This window comes from Aspergillus neoniger (genome assembly GCF_003184625.1).
Source record: "Aspergillus neoniger CBS 115656 unplaced genomic scaffold BO87scaffold_11, whole genome shotgun sequence".
In the NCBI taxonomy this organism is placed as follows: domain Eukaryota; kingdom Fungi; phylum Ascomycota; class Eurotiomycetes; order Eurotiales; family Aspergillaceae; genus Aspergillus; species Aspergillus neoniger.
Window position 1 is genome coordinate 3,355 of NW_020291139.1, and position 17,471 is coordinate 20,825.

At 49.2% G+C, this 17,471-nt stretch overlaps 4 protein-coding genes across 4 annotated transcripts; all 4 read right to left on the reverse strand.

Annotated features, from left to right (window-relative positions):
- Positions 1-213: 213 nt before the first annotated feature.
- Positions 214-1,249, reverse strand: BO87DRAFT_405629 (bZIP transcription factor; the record flags this gene model as incomplete). Its single annotated transcript, XM_025625943.1, has 4 exons — positions 214-281; positions 340-516; positions 576-1,073; positions 1,129-1,249. The coding sequence occupies 4 exons, from the start codon at positions 1,247-1,249 to the stop codon at positions 214-216; spliced, it is 864 nt and encodes a 287-aa protein (XP_025481073.1).
- A 5,557-nt stretch (positions 1,250-6,806) lies between these two features.
- On the reverse strand, positions 6,807-8,272 carry BO87DRAFT_305038 (putative cytochrome P450; the record flags this gene model as incomplete). The annotated part of the gene is made up of 2 exons (XM_025619305.1): positions 6,807-8,101; positions 8,164-8,272. 2 exons carry the CDS (start codon positions 8,270-8,272, stop codon positions 6,807-6,809), a joined length of 1,404 nt encoding a protein of 467 aa, XP_025481074.1.
- A 1,293-nt stretch (positions 8,273-9,565) lies between these two features.
- On the reverse strand, positions 9,566-11,413 carry BO87DRAFT_375251 (uncharacterized protein). Its single transcript, XM_025622986.1, has 2 exons — positions 10,302-11,413; positions 9,566-10,233 (listed from the first exon to the last, which is right to left on the reverse strand). Exons 1-2 carry the CDS (start codon positions 11,269-11,271, stop codon positions 9,806-9,808), a joined length of 1,398 nt encoding a protein of 465 aa, XP_025481075.1. The 5' UTR covers positions 11,272-11,413; the 3' UTR covers positions 9,566-9,805.
- A 3,737-nt stretch (positions 11,414-15,150) lies between these two features.
- BO87DRAFT_19984 (MFS general substrate transporter) lies at positions 15,151-17,240 on the reverse strand. Its single transcript, XM_025618541.1, has 6 exons — positions 16,796-17,240; positions 16,604-16,717; positions 16,415-16,547; positions 15,958-16,357; positions 15,693-15,897; positions 15,151-15,633 (listed from the first exon to the last, which is right to left on the reverse strand). Exons 1-6 carry the CDS (start codon positions 17,145-17,147, stop codon positions 15,362-15,364), a joined length of 1,476 nt encoding a protein of 491 aa, XP_025481076.1. The 5' UTR covers positions 17,148-17,240; the 3' UTR covers positions 15,151-15,361.
- Positions 17,241-17,471: the final 231 nt, after the last annotated feature.

Below are 17,471 nucleotides of genomic sequence, written 5' to 3' on the forward strand. Positions count from 1 at the left end.
ATGGGCAAACATATCCACGCCCTGAACTTGTGGATACCATGCCATGAGTCTGACCTTAATACCAGGTAAATCAGGAAATTGCTTGGATGCAATGAGAGAAGAAATAATCGAAATCGCTAGTTATCCGATGTGGTCTTGTGTGCCATCTATTCTTCAGCGCAGGCAATGGGACATCCATATAGTAGTATATATATCAGGCAACTCAAAGCATCATCAGCTGCAGATTGTCTCCGGACTGCATTTGGTGTATCGGACAAATAGTGGGTGCAGACGTTCCTGAGCTTATCCAATCACCTGAAGTCATTAGGCCCTGGCATTGACATTGCGAATCATGCATACCCAAAGGACTCGAGGACGCGGGCAATTCGACTGCGCTGCCGCCAGGTGGCGATGACTGGGATGTTGGAAGGGGTGCTGGAAGACCCGGCGGATGGTTATTAGGTGAAAGTACAATAATGGCCTTGGGACGTGATGAGCCAGAATTTATGGCTTGCATAATATGGGGAAGGGACGCCTCTGAGGAGCAGTCAGTATCGGATCTTTCCAATTATACTTCAGCGACGATTTCCGCGTACCTGTTGCTATGTAATAAAAGGAGGATCCTGGGTACTGAGCTGTACCATTCCACTGTTCAGTGAGAGGAAGGTTGGAGTCCAACGAGGGATAAATATTGTTCATGTTCTGTAGTTCAGGAGTGATAGGATTCGACCGAGGATAGTAGACACTGTTTCTCAGGGCGGATGAGGGGGAGGTGGCATCGAGGTCATTCGGAGTATCGTATACGGAGGGGAAGGATGGCGGAGAAGATAGGACGGGTATCGAGCCCAGAGCGCTATTGCACGATGAACAGACGACTCTTGATTGTGGGAAGTACGTGGAGCCCAAAGCCGACGAGGCATCCTGAATGGGAGATGAGGGATGTCCTTCAGTGTCGAATATTGGCGGAATTCGATCGACAGGTGACGGCGTAAGTGTGCTGGGATGGTCCCAACCGTTTAAGCTGGCTGCTGCTCGCAGCTCACTGGCAATAACGCGTTCTTGGAGCTTGGCAATGCGATCTCGGATCTTGCGCCCTGCTAACTATTAACTGACTTCTATTTAAATCTATCATAAGTGGAGATCACTCACGATGATTTCGTTGTGAGAGCCGATTCTGTAATCTCCTCCTCTCGATAGGGTCCTGCTTCTGCCCTGGGGCATCGTTGGAATTTCTGTCTTCTTTTGACGGTGGCCGCATCTTCGTGGACATTATGTGAGCCGTGTTGATTGTGTATCGGAAATTGTCAGTAGGGCCCGATGTATCAGAATGAGGTTTATGTCACGTTGATAATGGGAAATATCATAAAAAATATAGACTTCGCGCCCCAAGTCCTGGGAAAAGCGTCTCTGGTAGCGCAGCTCGGAAATAGTTTGTATCTAAAAGTGCCGTTAAGGGTGTGCCGCTCTCCTGGTAATATGGAATATTGCTACCTTCGCTTACAGAAAATCTTACACGCATCCAGTTCAGCGTGTAGGCTCAATAGATCTGGTGCTCGGAGCTTGTAGAGCATTCATATGTCGGTTTTGATTGGTTATGTCATCCGGATTTACGAGGTTTCGCAATGAGTGCAACATAATCCCGGGCAAGGCCAAGGAAAGAGGAGGCGCCGAAGGAAGTATTTGAATCCCCACCGCAGCAGGTTACTCGGCCACTTCACTATGTCCGTCGGTTCATGCTTTTCAAGCGTCTGGGTTGGACTGGCCTACTTCCCATCCGGCTTGCTGGTACTTGGCCCGTGGTTTTCTTGACCACGTTCCGCTACCAAGTCTGCAGCCTTGATCCATGTCCCACATCCTTCTTTGGTAGTAGATGTGCCCGGGAAGCAATAAATCATGGCTTTAAGGCGCGAGCAAGGCTTTTTGTGGCGCTGCTGATCATCGGGGTTAGGTCAAACAATGATCAATAAAAGGCTCTTATCCAACATGGAATTTGTCGGACAATAGAGATCGGTCCAGATCAGCCTACTGAGACCCCTCATCTCATTCGTCGCACGTACACCCCATGGCGCAACCCCCACTCATATGGGCTTCGGGCCAAGGCAGTGATTTAAGACAGTTTGACGGCCTTGCCAGCCGCGATGCACGGATACGCACGGTTGACCAGACCAGCTAAAGCGCCTGATAATATACTGTAAGCGAGCTATGCGGCAGAGGAGAGCGCGAACTGGGTGGCTTTGATGATATAAGCCTGAATACCTATATCTACTATCCTGGGGAATCCTTGCAGAACTTCTCTCGATGGGGCGTCTGTGGCCTCCAGAGCACGTAACATTGCGACGCGAGTAATTGGAGCAAATGTTACTCTTGAAACATTACGTATCGCAGGACTTAGCTACATCAGGCGGCAGGAATCAGCCAACATGATAAAGAGGAGGTATTTTATACATAGTATGGATGGTAGGGGATACTTTAAAGTACTGTATGTTGTCGGATTTGGTTTTCGGTTGCTCCAGAGAAATCAGTAGTGTACACAACTGGGAGGCAATTCTCAGACCACCAGTTAGGCGGCAAAACCCGGTCCTCAGTCAGTATAAAGCGCTATAGAGTGCGGAGTATCCTTATCTCACGTTTGGGCAATCATACCTGCCTGGTTCAGTTACCAACCCGAAATAGTAAACAGTGTACGCCATCAGGGATCTGGCCAACCAGAAAAGTTCCCGATGAACTCCATAATGCCAGATTATCATAGCGCTAATAGAGGTATGTCTTGCTAGCTGTGATCTCCGCAAAGGGCAAGAATAATGGCGGCAGGCGCTCAGTGAGTGGGTGGGCTCTGAAACTTGGAGCGCGGCGAGAGGACTGAGCTGCCGTCAGTTTTGGAATGTCGCTGGGATTCCATAGCAGAAGGACCAATCAGCCTAATCACGTGTAGGCGAGCTTATGAAAGACCAATCATGATCCCAGAGGAACAATTTGGCCGATGGCGTGGTACTGAGTCGGTTAATGTGGAATGAAAGGTCAGGGCAGTTCGTATTCAGACCGAAATCTGGACGCCAGTGGGCTGAGCATTTCTGCCAGATGATCCAGCCATTGTGCGACCACACAAGATCGGGGTGGGTCGAAAGGCGTGGAATCAGTTAGGGAATTGGATTTGGCAATAGAAACCTGCGTGTTATGAAGAGGCCTTGGAACATAACAGGAGATAGAGAATACAGCAGGAAAGGGATCAAAAATTGGAAAGAGGAAAGTTGGAGACAGGGGATCCCGTGACAGAGCAACAACAGTCACGAGCAGCTCCCCTGCGAGCTCGATTCCATTTCTCTGCCGCTTTGCTCAACAGCAACTTTACAAGACTGGTTTTCCTGCGAGTTCTGTCAGTTCTACCAGTTCTGATCTTCTCATGGTCTTCAGTTGGACCAATTAGCCCCTCCTGACGATTTTCTCGTCGAAATCGAGGACCTGCTCGTAAGATCCTGCGGGAAGATCAATAACAGTTGACTAGAAAAAGACACTGGCTGATGTGATCGATCAGAGGAGCTACTTGTGTCTAAAGTCTCCCTTTGTCTACTGTAACACACCTGACTCCGTGTCCAAGTCTCCAGGTTATTCCTTCACGGTATTCTGATCCGTTCATCCGCCCCCCCTCCGACTCCAGTACGCCCAGCTCATTCATTCGTCCACGATTGTCCACATCCGAGCCATGCTACTGCTCTTTGGTTGGATAGCATGACTGATTGCGTTGCTCTAGGACTATCTCTTAACGCGGTTTGCAGTCCCGTGCGCAACTGCCTCACCTGATTTCACCTATGAATACGTTTCGTGGCATTCGCTTGGAGAAACCTTACACTCCGTACCGCTTGTAAGGACACTATCCAAGAGGCTCTTGACAACATCTACTAAGACCAATAGGTTTATGAAAAGTCAGAAAGCTAAATGTACGCCCAATTTAACTGGCTCGCACTCTAGCACTTCCCGTTCATTCCAACTAACATCTAGAATTATTGCTCCATTGCAGGTGACAGTAACATAATGTATGGACTGTGCTTTCGGCCTGCTGCTGAGAAGACTCATCTCGCGTTTACCAAACGGCAAAGGCGGCAGTCAAAGGGATGCGTCACGTTATGAGCGCATTACAATCAGGTCCAGCCTAATTTCCTGAACATCTCTAGGCAAGGCTTGCATATACCCGCCTGATCACATGCCAGTCCTCCGTGAATACCGGCGCTTACTTGTTGGACAGAAGATCTAGTTGACGATTCCATGGAAACGGGGCGCATGATTGGAGGGGCTACAAGAAGAGGACCCTTACAAATCTTTTGTTGGCTAGGGCCTTCTTTTGGCCTCGGAAACTGACCGCAGCCTACAGTACATGCATTCGTCTGAGCCATCAATAATTGACTAAATTGTTAATAGCTATTGGCTAACATCCTCGACGGGATGATGAATTCACAAAGCCAATCTGATTGGAAATGTGTCTGTCGTACTGCCTTGCAGGAATCATTCACATACGTCATTGCATCTCAATGACTATACAATGCTCATATTGGGGATTGGTAGCATCACTCCCAACCAAACGTGATTCAGAGCCTTGAGCGATATATATCCCTTACGTAAGTAGCTTCGGAGCTAAATAATACCTGTGTATATGCTCTGCTAATCGAGGATATGCATGGGAGAGGATGAGCATACCAAGCTTGATTTATGGCCCGAAGATATCTGCACACGGACCGCGATAGTCTATGCTAACAATCATGTCGGCTTAGTAAGTAACATTACCATTAGTTAAATAACTATCTTACTCTAGTTGTTTACTGACTAGTACTTTTCTCTCATTTCGATGGCGGTAATAGCTTGACCTGGCTATGTTACTCTATTTAGGGATGCGGCATAGCAGAACTGTCAAGATACGAGCACCGGTGCTTCCGATTAAACGATCAGAGACCCAACGTCCCAGAGGACTCGATCAGCTAATTATCTGTTCTTTGAAAAAATATGACCTGACCCACTAGAAAGAATAACCATCATCATGGCTCCGTTCCGCTTTATTGACAGTACCGTGGGAAGCTTTTGCCTTTTGCCCCCCGGATGATGTGGTGTGCCCTACTATGGTGTCTCCCATCGGGGAGTGACGCATACGATCTCGCTTATGACATAAATTGGAATGAATCTCCTATAATTGAGTCAGTAAGTGAGCTGTCCCTAAAATATCGGTACCAACCGTGTTTCGTTTCATCATACCGACCCGAAGCGACCGGATGGGAGGCCGTGCACCACAAAATAAAGCTTGCGTGTCCCTGTGAGATTCCATGAATCCGCATAGCTGATGTGTCTTACGTATAGACATACAGAATTGACCAAGCTTAACTATCATCCAGCCTTGAAAACGCCAACATCCATCAGAACTCTAAATCGAAGGGTGCCGTTCAGCAACAAAACATTCGAACATTTCCAACCCAGCCAGATGAGCCTGTTTCTGCAAGCGATATGAAGCCCAGGCCATCATAACAACTTAATGAAATGCATAGCTCCTGCAATGGTCAGGGATGAGCTCTGTAAGCTTTGTTGCAATCTATGAGTAACAGACTGAGGTGACGTTGGAACTAATATATATGCGATCTAGAGCTTCTTCAACCCGCACAGCGTACGCCTCCCACTCAGTTACGACACAACAGCTCCTCAGCTCTCACGAACCTATAAGCTTCCGGGATTTTCAACTTCCTCTCCCTTCACCACCCTGCTGCAGTCATAGTCAGTGTGTCACCCGCATATCTGATATCAAGCGGAATAGTGATGCAATGATAACATAAGGACCTAGTCTGTTTATTCGACCGGCGCGCGCACACACAAACATCCGGAGCTTTGGAAAGCTGTTAAACGTTACCATGGAGCACTGCAGCAAACGGCTACTACTATACCCGTCGCCTCAAGGCTACAGTGGCGCGAACAGCTTTCTTCAAGATCTAGATTGCCACTGATCCCTGCGGTGTATCCGAGCCTCTTACGCGTAAAAGAGGACTAAGCGCAGTTATAGTGTTGCCAGTGACGCTTAGCGCGTCAATAGCTATTTTGTCTATCTTGAGCAGAGGGTCTAGATCTATGTGGTGATCCTGGAGATAATCTCATTTCATGCATGGTCTGGGATCCCTTACCTCGGCCCATCTTACCCATCTCCCCTTTAGAAAGACATTAGATGCCATGTATAGATGCTCATCTTACCACTGCATCTCCACTTCCGTGTCTATGCAGTAGAGTAATAATACCCATGAGGTATTGACTGCACTGCCTTGGATACAGTGCATGTGTGTAGGGAGCCGTGACGCCTGGTTATGCAGGATGGGCATCTTGCTTTCCACAACTGCCGTATCACAATTTTTGGTCTTCGCTTTGTGCTTATTCCTTCAATATTCTGTAACCCCAATTAGATAGACTAGAGAGCGATAAAGAAGCGACAAACAAGCCAGGTGGAATTTGCACATGGACGGACCAGATTACTACTCCGTCACGTGAGCTTCAACAAAGTAAAGGGCGTACTGAAAGTAACTACGTGCTTCGAAAGGGGATATACCTAGATGACAGTATTTCAGGAGTGTCTGGGTAGAAATAATATAATTTAAGGTGCATATTATCTTGATATGTGTATATTACTAATCACCAAGACACGCAAGCACATTTGATTACCTCCCATTTCTCACGAGCGGAAGCTAATTGAGTCAACAACATCAACCTCATAGATTACACATAATCACGCATTCTGGATATCATAGACAGGCATATGAAGGAAGCAAAAACATGCGGAATATTATATGTACCGAACAAAAGCAAAGAGCTTAGCCCGCTCTTGGGCGTGGACCAGTAATGGCAAAGAAGTCCAACGGTTTCACGGTGAACGCGCCATTGTAATTGTTACCCGCACCATCAGTGACATAGTTCTTGTCAGCGAGTTCAAACTCGACATCCTTGAGGATGCTGACGAGGGTGAAGTACGACCATTCCCAAGCGTACTTCTTTCCGATGCAAACACGCTTGCCGTTACCGAAGCCCTTCTTTACCGCGGAGGGTAGCCTTTCATATGCTTCGCCCATCATGCGCTCTGGCTTGAATGCGTCGGGGTCTTCGAAGACGGCGGGGTCGCGGTTGACACCGTACAGGACTGCGATGAGAGCCTGCTTGCGCGGCACTTCGTACTCGCCGCCTGCGAGTAGGACTGGGCCGTCCTGGTCTTGAATGGCTTCGCGATTGAAGCCGGGGGCTGGGGCGGCAAGGCGCATGGTTTCTTGAGCGATGGCAAGGCAGTAAGGGAGGCGGGAGAGGTGCTCGTGTTCAATCTTCGCACCGGGGCCGCCGACAACAGCGTCAATCTCCTCCCGGGCGCGTTTAATCACATGCGGGTTCTTCATGAGGTAGTAAAGGCCGAAGGCGACGAGGTTGGGGGCTGTCGCGCTGCCGATGAACACGTTGATGATCTCGTCAACGATTTGTTCGTCGTTTAGTCCTTCGCCGGTCTCGGGGTCCTTGCCCTCCATAAGAGCATACAGCATGTCCTTCTTGGCGGATAGGTGAGCGCGTCGGTATTCGACGCAACTGGCGGAGTAGTCGCGCAGAGTCTTGTTGTAAGCATTGAATTTGCGCTGGTAGAAAAGCCAGTTGACGAGTTTGAGTCGGGATGCTCGACGAACGGCCTCTGTAGTGGCGTTCTCCATGGCTTTGATGAGAGATGGCTCTGGGCCTTCCAAGCAGTGTAGGCGCTGGTCGAAGAAGCAGAGCATGTTGGCCGCGTGGTTGAGGCGATCCAGGTCGTTGGTGACGCTGACGCGCTGGCGGGGGCCGGCGGTCCATTTCTTGATCAGATCCGTTGATACCTCCCGCATATCCGCGAAGACCTGGTCAACGGCCCCTGGTGTGAGCAGGGGCGCCATAATGCGATGAGCGACTCCCCACTGGCTCATTTCTTTTTCATTTATCTTTGCAGTGAACAAGCTAGAGTGTACTGCTTCGCGAATTTCAATGATGGGGCCGGCCACGCATTTCTGAAAGCGGGTCTCATCGCAGATTTCTTCAAGAAGGGCGGCTCCCGTGATCAAGACGATGTCTACGCCTAGGATGGTGACTTTGCAGATGGGACCTGCGAAGCGAATCGGAACCACATCAGCGATAAAACTGAGTGAGAAACACGAGAAGACTTACGGTACTTGGCCGCGAGCTTGTTGAATGAGTTCCAAGGGTTCGCAGCATTCACATCCTTCACGTTGCCGAGGAGGAACACCCCGGGGGGCTTGGGAATTGGTGACGGCATGGTTAAGAGATTTGGGGAGACAAAGGGATTGAAAGCAGAAGAGCAGTCAGAGCCCAGGACAGCAGTCCTAGCTTATATTGTCTAAACCCACCATTCTCAACGCGAACGTGCGCCCCTGCAGCCTGTCTTCTCTCGCCCGTGCGACCTCCAACCAGGCGGTCGCTATTATGGATAGTCTGCACGAATGTGTGTGGCTGCAAATCTCATCTGAGCTGAATCTCGCCGAAGATCCCTCCGATAGTTGGCTGTCCGCTCCCTTGGGAGCTCCACCGTCGCAATCTCAGTGGTCCAGGCGTTCCATACGAGGAGCCGATCGCCGCACAGATCATGGTTCGTGGGGAACAGAGTGAGCTTCCTTGCTTGACGCGACGGCAGGAATGCCACTCACGGTGGACCAATTGTCAGCGGGACACTCGGAAAGTGAAAAAAGTTAAGACTTGAAAAGGGGCTGGCGGTGTAGTACTATCTAAGGGCATCGTTCTTCTCGGAGAGCCAATGAAGTCAGTGATTGATTATGAAAGGAGAAGTCAGTCGAGAAGCAGAAGGACCAAAAGTGATCTTGGAACAACACTAAGATCAATGAATGGATTTGTTTACTCGATTGTCTGGTGCCGTCCCGGTACCCGAGGAGCTGATCCGATCTCCACTCTTCGGTCTTCCTCCATTTAATGCCAGTGCCAGAGATTGTGAGTGACATCCCTTTGGTTTGGTGGCGTCGAGTGCCAGCGCTGACAGAAGCAAGAATTGACGTGAGGTTACACACGCTGGTTGTTGGTCAGGCATACCCAGCTGGCTGGATGGCAAAGCCGATCAATGAGGATGTGAACCCTCGCAGGCAATCACTCCCTTCCACTGACTCGATGGCATGCTTTAGTCTCTTGGGGTTCTGCAGAATCGCGGCCTAAGTGGGCGCGAAAACTAGCCGAGATCGTCAGAGATAAGCCAATCCGGCAGAAGGAACAGCTGAACTGGGTGATGGTGGTGCTGGTGGTTGGGAAGTGAGACAAGCCAAAGTTTTGAGAGGTGTCACTCTTCCCCGCCCGGGAGACTCACTCACTCGCGCGCAGCTCAGCTCGGCTGATTTTTCCTCACCATATCATCATCTCCAGACCTGCAGAGTTACTTTGAGATGACCTGGCAATACCATGCTGATACCCAAAAATTTTGTGGATGCACCTTGATGGCGACCTGTCGGATAGAAAAGCCGAAAGAGCTCACCGATTACTTGCACTACATGGGAATACGGGGTCGGGGTCCTGATCGGCGCCATGACAGCACAACTAATGGATCAACATGCATTCGATAATTTAGCTCGCCTATGAAACCTGCATCTGACTGTCATCGCCAGCACTATTCATACATCTGGTCTATCAATCAAAAATGGAACCCGCCCAGTGGTATCTCAAACGAAAGTATCGCCATACAGGGGACTGTGAATGTTGAATAAAGAACCTCTTCTGTTTAACTCCTTTGAACACCATGCTCCAAGGAAATAGTCTATACCCATAATGTCATGCGTGGTTGATTGTGGTATCAATAAGACAATCTCAGCGCGTCGAACTCAAACATCAGCTGGCTGTCCATCAGGAGAAACGACTCGTATCGGAGGCCACGTTCGCGCTGGTACGCTTCGGACCACACGGGGACGCTGCTGTTCCAAACGCTGCCATACCCCTCGAAAAGTCTGCGCCAGTAACAGGCCTCGGCTGCTTTGGTCAGGTACCGCTCGCGGAAGGTTCGCACGCTGTTGTTGGCAATCCGCTCCGCAAGACTGGGGTCGGCCAACAGAGGTTCAAGCTTGTCTGATAAGTCGCTGAAATCCCGCTCAACTTCGACATAGTTCTGCTGCGGCCCGTCTGGTACGAGAAGGTAGTGGTGGTGCTGGATATACTGCAGCTTATGCGCCACAATGACCGAGTTGCATGCTTGCCGGTACTTCAGTGACGCAGAATACGAGCGACCTGCATCACACATCCCAGTCAGTACAGATGCGGTCGGGCATCGCTAGCATTTAAGAGCAAAAGCTTACCTTCGACATGAGCGATGAACATATACTGACAATGATCCTCCATGGGTATTATGTTCGTCCTCTGATCCCAGTCGACCTGCTTCACGTCCCCCCATGGTTGATCTCGCGCAGCTTCCATCAAGGCGCGGCGCAATTTGGGGGCAAAGCTAGGCTTTCCTCGCCAGACCAGCTGGGGTTTCTTCTCTGACCAAGGGATATCCGCGCGTTTAATGCGGTTAACAACTTGGTCGTACGGCCCGATCGAATTCTGAATATTCTCCCAGGCCCAGAACCCGAAGTCAGGCATTAGCCAGACAGCCTCCTCCGTGGCGGATCGTGCCAAGGTCCACACAGGATGGTCGGAGTTCGTCACGTCTTCCACCTTGTCCTCCACGGAGAACACAAACTCGATATCTCGTTGCGAGGTACGATTGGCATCGGCGACCAACGCCCGGTGAATTGAACTCAGTACGGCGACGATCTTACGTCGATGGTCTTCACCTTTGGACCGCGCCGCGACCACATAAAGCTCGCCGGCGTGGATAAACGCCCGCGCCATGCCATATGCTAGAGGAATCTCGTCCAAGTCCTCCATAGCCAGCGCACCCTGAGACTTCCAAAAGCCCGTGGCGCGAACAACATCTTCGAAAAGACCGGGGAATGCATTCGTACACTGGGCACGATCAAGACCTTCATTGCTGCTGTCTCGAGCAGGTTGAAATTCCCATGCCGGAGCTGGGGACAGTTGTTGCACCAGGCCCGGATGTGAACATGTCAGACAGCTGGCGCACTGGAAAGTGGTGGAGGTTTGACAGGCGCAGTGTCCGGCGGGGATCAACTGGGTCAACAGTGGGTGAACATAGTCGCGATCGGTATTGACGCAATACCAGATAATGATGATGCACAAAAAGCTCAGAAAGCCTGTGATGTAGAAGAGGCAGAGATGATAGCTTTGTCGAAGGCGCCAGCGAGAGCAACCGGAGAGCGCCATCGCGAAAGGGCAGACGAAGAGAGATGAAACTGGGTGGAAATGGATCGCATTGTAAGGGCAGTCGCACCCAGGTCAAGGGGAAGAGGTGGAGAAAGCGCCGAAGGGGACGGGCGCACTTTGATGGCGTCCATTGTGTGCGTAATATAGCTGAGCGGCAGTCGTCAGGGGAGTGTCGACCCTGAATGGGGCCGTGCATGGGGGAGAAAAGGCAAGAGAGTCGAGGGCAACATCAACGCATGACGCGGCGATCGCAAAGATTCCCTGGTTGTTCGTGGCTGAAACACTTGTCGCTGGCCGATCTTTCCCCGGTCGGTTGGCGGTACTCACATCCTGATCGCTCTTATTGGCTTAGAAACTCCCTACCCGTCGCCATCCCTTGGTGGTTTGATGGCCAGCTTCTATAAATTGCGATGTGATCAGTGCTAAGCCTTTCCCTCTCATTCATTCCCACATGTTTTATTTCCTTGGTACTCAGTATTAAAATTGTTTTACTCTCCTGAAGCGAGAGAACTCTACCCCGGGGGGGCCTGGCCCCCAATCCCTTGATTCTGAAACCAGAAGTTGCACAGGAACTGGGCAAGTCACTTAGTAACAAGTCCCGCCTGAGGCGGTGCAGCTCTGCTTCCCGACAGCGTTTCCCTTCCCACGATGATCCCGATGATCACAAGCGGGTTGAACAACTTACCGGGAGGTTGCAAACGCCCGACCTGCCTCTCCTGACGTTACTTTGGCGACGCGAACACTGGCCTCTGTCGTACATATTAGTGCAGTAGCCACGATGAACTATCTTATTGACTTCGGCGCAAGTCATGGGCTGATGACTGCATGAGACCTTTTGTGTGGGGTTACTCAATCAGAGCCGCCATGAGCATGTGTCGCAACCGTTAACTGTAGGCTGTCAAGTTTTTGACTACCATGTGCAACCCTACCCCGTACTCTATATACTCCAACTGATATAGGGGATATAGATAGATAATTTCTGAGACCCCAGCGCTAAGATACTGTGATCTGTGGGCTTTTCAGGGGAATATTTTAAGGAGACGGACAGCCTCACAGTATTCTCTTCGCAAATCATGCCCATCCCAGTTTAAGCTCTAGGATGATCGGGGGCTGTTGACAATGTAGGTTTAGGCAATTGGATACGTTAGAAAATCTACCCCCTTTGCGTGTGCCCGCAGCCTTGAGTTTCTAGTATTCGACCGATATGCACCTAACTTCGACGGACTCGAGCTACGAATGCACAAAGCGACGGAGACAGCTCAATGGATTGCTCGCTTGCTCACTTCTCGTGCCCGCCAAGTCACAAGCTGACGTAACAACAATATCGATCCCAGCCGTTTGCAGCTCAACGCAACTCAGCTGGCCTTCTCGATTGATCTATTTTTCTCATCCACGGAAAGGGCCGTGGAGAAAGCACGTCGTGTTGCCCCAATCAACGGCTCCACTCTATCCCGCCTTGGTGGGGTCACTACAAGACACCGTCCCCAGTCCGCGGCTTGCATCGCGGGATGCCCTACCAAGTCCATCGTCTAGCGTCCATTAGACTATCCAAGATTCGTCGCAGTTCGTCCGAGCCGATCTTTCGACGACGTTACTAAGTATGTTGCCTAGGCGGGCAGTGTTTGTGCCCTGCCACTATCTATTCATTTGGAGCCTCATGAGCAAGGCTGGGGCACGCCTTACCGAGGTTAACCGTCGCATAACAGTGTCATAGGATCAAGGCTATGGCAGAGCATTGCATCATATGCGGAGTTTGCCCAGTGTTGACGCGGTGTGAAAATTACTCACCCAGATCCCTTCGTTTATTTATAAAGACAGGCCAACTGAGCAGCACAAGGGATTTTCTGCTCGATGGTGCGGCTACAACAGCAACAGGGCTGTTAAAGCTATCCACAGGCGATAGATCTCTCACATGTGAATTGACTAACTGCTATACTAGTTACCTACATTCCGTTAGTTCCCCTATCTAGTAGTTAGGCAATCTCCTGGCACTCAGGTTGTGGTCTACTAGATCGATCCACATCACCCTATCTGCTACATTTGCTTTGCGTACCATCAACAATGGAATGCACTATTTTATTCTTGGTGAGAACAGCACCAAAACCACAGCCAAAAACAGCACACGGCAATCAAAATAATAATACCAAAAAAGATAGAAAGACTAAATATCAGAAACCAGAGCATACCCCTCCATAATCACATCCGGGGAAGAGGAATGAAGCCATGAAAGAAACAAACACAAAAGCTTCAGTATCCATCGTAGGTGCCGCGAAACATATTTTAAGTCCTTCGCGCGAGGTTTCGGTGACTTCTGGATGAATGTCTTTGAGGGATTCATGAAGGTAGGCAATGTCTTCAGCGGAGGGTGGTCGTTTCAGTGTAAGGGTCACTTTCATGGTTGCGGAGTGCTTATGACATAGTACTATTAGTATACTAGACCATTAAATGTAGACGGTGGAGATTACTAATATAGGTAGGCCGCAACTGCGAGTCAAGGTAATGCCTGCTCACAGGCAAATTATCGCACATGTGAACATACTAGCACATACACTGATTCTTTCAGGATCTGTTAGATTCCTTGCGCTTCACAGTGGATCTGTGGTTACAAGTATAACTAATGATTTGTAGATCATTGATCTATTGGAAATTGAACAACTATCACTCAAACCACCTCGAACACCTAATGAGCAAACGTAAGACGCACAATACTGATAGAAGAATGCCCAGCATATATCTGAGGCTCATTTTGAGTTTATCTAGGGGAATAGCTGGCAATCCAATCTCAAGTTACTAAGTTAATTGGGTATTTCTGTGCCTTCTATGTCATACCTCCGCTAAAGAAAGATGGGTGAGCGAGTGGAGTGACTAAAGTGAAATGACTACGTCAATCCATCTCGTTGGAGCTTAAATACTATAGACTATCGATCCCTCCCTGTATCCCCACTAAAATAATTGACTACTACTACCCAAATTGTCCATCGCTGCATCAAGACACGTCGAGCATGTCGCGGAGCTGGATCCCAGAACGCAAGTAACGTTAAGGAATATTTTTTTTTAATTAACTAATCGCATATTGATTGCCGATTATCCTCCTATCTTAGCTTCTACATTGGCCTAAACTTATCGTTACTACAGGCAAATAAGGCCCAATGCAGCTGGAATGAACCCGGGGGAGACTAAAATAAATCATATGGGTTGGATGGGGACTCTTTTTACACTCTAGTCACATGCGATAGGATCTTTCATTCCACCGCTAGGGGGGCAGTTGCACAACAGTAACATACTAGTAGGTAATGTAGATCATTTTCAAATGGTTGCCATAAGCGAAAAAAGGTTTTGGTTGGTCAGACTGAATACAGATATATGAATACAGATAGGTACTTATTGTACTGCTACTACTTAGTAGTAATGAAGGGGGTTGTTAGCACGGCATTCAGGTTCAATTGTGATGATACCAATTACTATGTCGGCCAATCCCTTTCCACCATAACACTCGTAACCCCAAGGCTCTCTAATCCGAATGTGCAAAAAGCAAAAGAAACGAGAGAGGGGAGGAAGTGGCAGAAGAAGAAGAAGAAGAAGAAGAAGAAGAAGAGGTGGAGGAGGAAGAGGATACCTGTGAGGGGAAAGATAATATCTACGACCTGACAAACACCACTCTATTGTAAATCTATGGTATCGAGCAACGTCTACTGTGGCACTCCCTCCGCATCTCAATCCAATACCGGAGGAAAAAATCCTGTTCGTTCTAGCATGCAAAACCCAGATGTTGCTGCATCCTAGTAGCTAAAGCCGTAACGAAATGCTTTCCTCTACAACGGTATCCCCCGGTTGACTCGCAGCCAGCGATTAGAATCCTGACATCTAGCCCTCTGCTCTAGAGCAGGGTTCACCTTTTCCTCATTTGCATGTTACATCCGTCCGAACCATGTCGATCATCATCGGGTTTCAAATTGGAACAATAATAATAATAATAAAAAAAGGCCAAAAAAGGACGAAATCGATAGAGAACATCACTGTCAGATATCATTGCGTATGTGCTTGGGTGACTATGAAGTCTGACACACCCCACCTGTCAATTGCTCCGACACTAAGTAGTCAAACGAGCGAGCCATACGCCGGCTCCACTGACGGCATAGAGGATTGCTGCCAAGAAAAACGGCAGGCCCATGGCCATCCCGCCGGTCTTGATACCAAGGGACAACATGTACGCCATCAATGGGGCAGCTGCCAGGGAGCCCAAGGCATCCAGAACTGTGATCGAGGTATAAAGCAAAGTGACGTTCTCCGGTGGAATAGCACCTGTCAGATATGATTGTACCGACTGACGAAAGCCAGAACCCATGATGAAGATCAAGAGTCCTTCCATGCAAGTGAGTAACCGAGACTCCGAACAAAAGAAGTGAAGAGGCAATGCTTACCTAGAATTAACACCACAGAATGAGGCGCCAGACCCATAAGCAGAGGCCCCACAACAAGAAATACTGTGCTTCCTTTTGCCATGCGGAGATCGGCACTTGCTGGGTTCCGGCCAGATGCTTGCACTAATGCCCTGTGAGCCCCTGGCAAGACCGCACATGCCAAGATGATATGCATTGCAGTTTCCAAGGATAGTAGATAACCGCTCTGCAATAATGGTCAGTGAATGATGGTCCAATCCTTGGTTGGGGGGTGATTTCTATGTACCTGTGCGACCGTCCAGTCAAATCTAACCCTCATATACTGAACGATGAGCTCTTCGACCTGCCGACTTAGTTTATTGACCATAAAAGCAAACAGAAGCGGAAGGAAGCCAGTGGGGGACATGAGGAATGCAAAAAGCTCTTGTGCGTGCGTCACTTTGCGCCCTTTTGGGGCCGAGCTATCTTGAGTTTCACCTTCGACAACCTCATCAGAGTCCACAGTATCAGCTGGAGGCTCTGAGTTGGGCAAGAGGTATAGACATAGATACCCTGTCAATTCGAAAGGTGTTCCAAGCAGGTATGGAACATCGGGCCCGAATCGCGACAGAAGCAACGAGCTCAATGGCGTAGATAAGAGTCCAGAAATCATCTGAGAGACAGCCATATAGAAGAATACCCGGGTGCTAGACGAATGTCAGCCTGTTATGAAGATCCTGATAGCCGAGGAGTGGATGACATACCGACTGTGTGGAGATACAAATGATGAGACCATTGCAAGCAGGATGGTAGAGATAACAGGAGCTCCTCCCCCTATGAACCGAATACTAGAGTATGCGGCGATATCCCAACCGGAGAATCGTTGAGAATAATGACCTGTAATGTTGGAACATTAGCGATATTGCTATGGAATAGTTTAGTGCAGACCTTACAAGCGAACCAGAACCAGATGTTAGATAGTATCTCCCCCCCGAGCCCGAGGATCACTACCAGCTTTCTCCCATATCGCTGCGCTAGGAGCCCGTAGGGGATGGCGAGGAGTAGCCCTGATCCGGGTCAGCGATGTAAAGAACCAGAACATTCATATGACGACAAAGATGGGGATTTTACAGGTTTTTGCGTACCTGGGAGTGCCTCTGCAAGTCCTAACCAACCCCTCAAGACAGCTATTTCACTTTGAATCTCACGTATTTTGCAGCGCCCTTCTAGAACGGAATTTTCCGTAGATATATTGGAAGGGCCAACAAAACGATAATAGGACCGACATACAGATTGTTCGAGTAGCTGATTAGTGGGTGCAATTCGCAAAGAAGAAGCAAAGTCAACGGCGATAGTAAATGCGGCACATATCAGTAAGGCGTAAATATTGGAACCGCCCCCTTTTTGGTGCCGAGGATTCTCCGAGATAGCATTCCCAAGTAGTGGAGTAGCTGGAGAGGGTTCTCCGTTGCTCGTCGTTACTTCAGCTCTGGACATATTGCGCAGTCTGGTGTAGGGAGATAAAGGAAGAGATGCAGCAGGAAAGGGTCATAACTATTTAATCCAAGGACAGCTCGATCGAGATCCACCTTGATGGATTGGGATGGTGTCCAGTTTTCCAAGAATAGTAAATCCGGAGTCCGCCGGGTAATGGCATATCCAACCAATGAGATCATGGGCGTGCTTATCTCTTGACGCCTTGCTTACTTTGCAGGGCTACGGAGGAGTAATATCGGTGCCAAGCTACCCAAATTAACCCCAAGCATGCAGTAGACAATAGTCGTGCATGTCGGGCCTGGAATCGATTTAACACCCTGACTG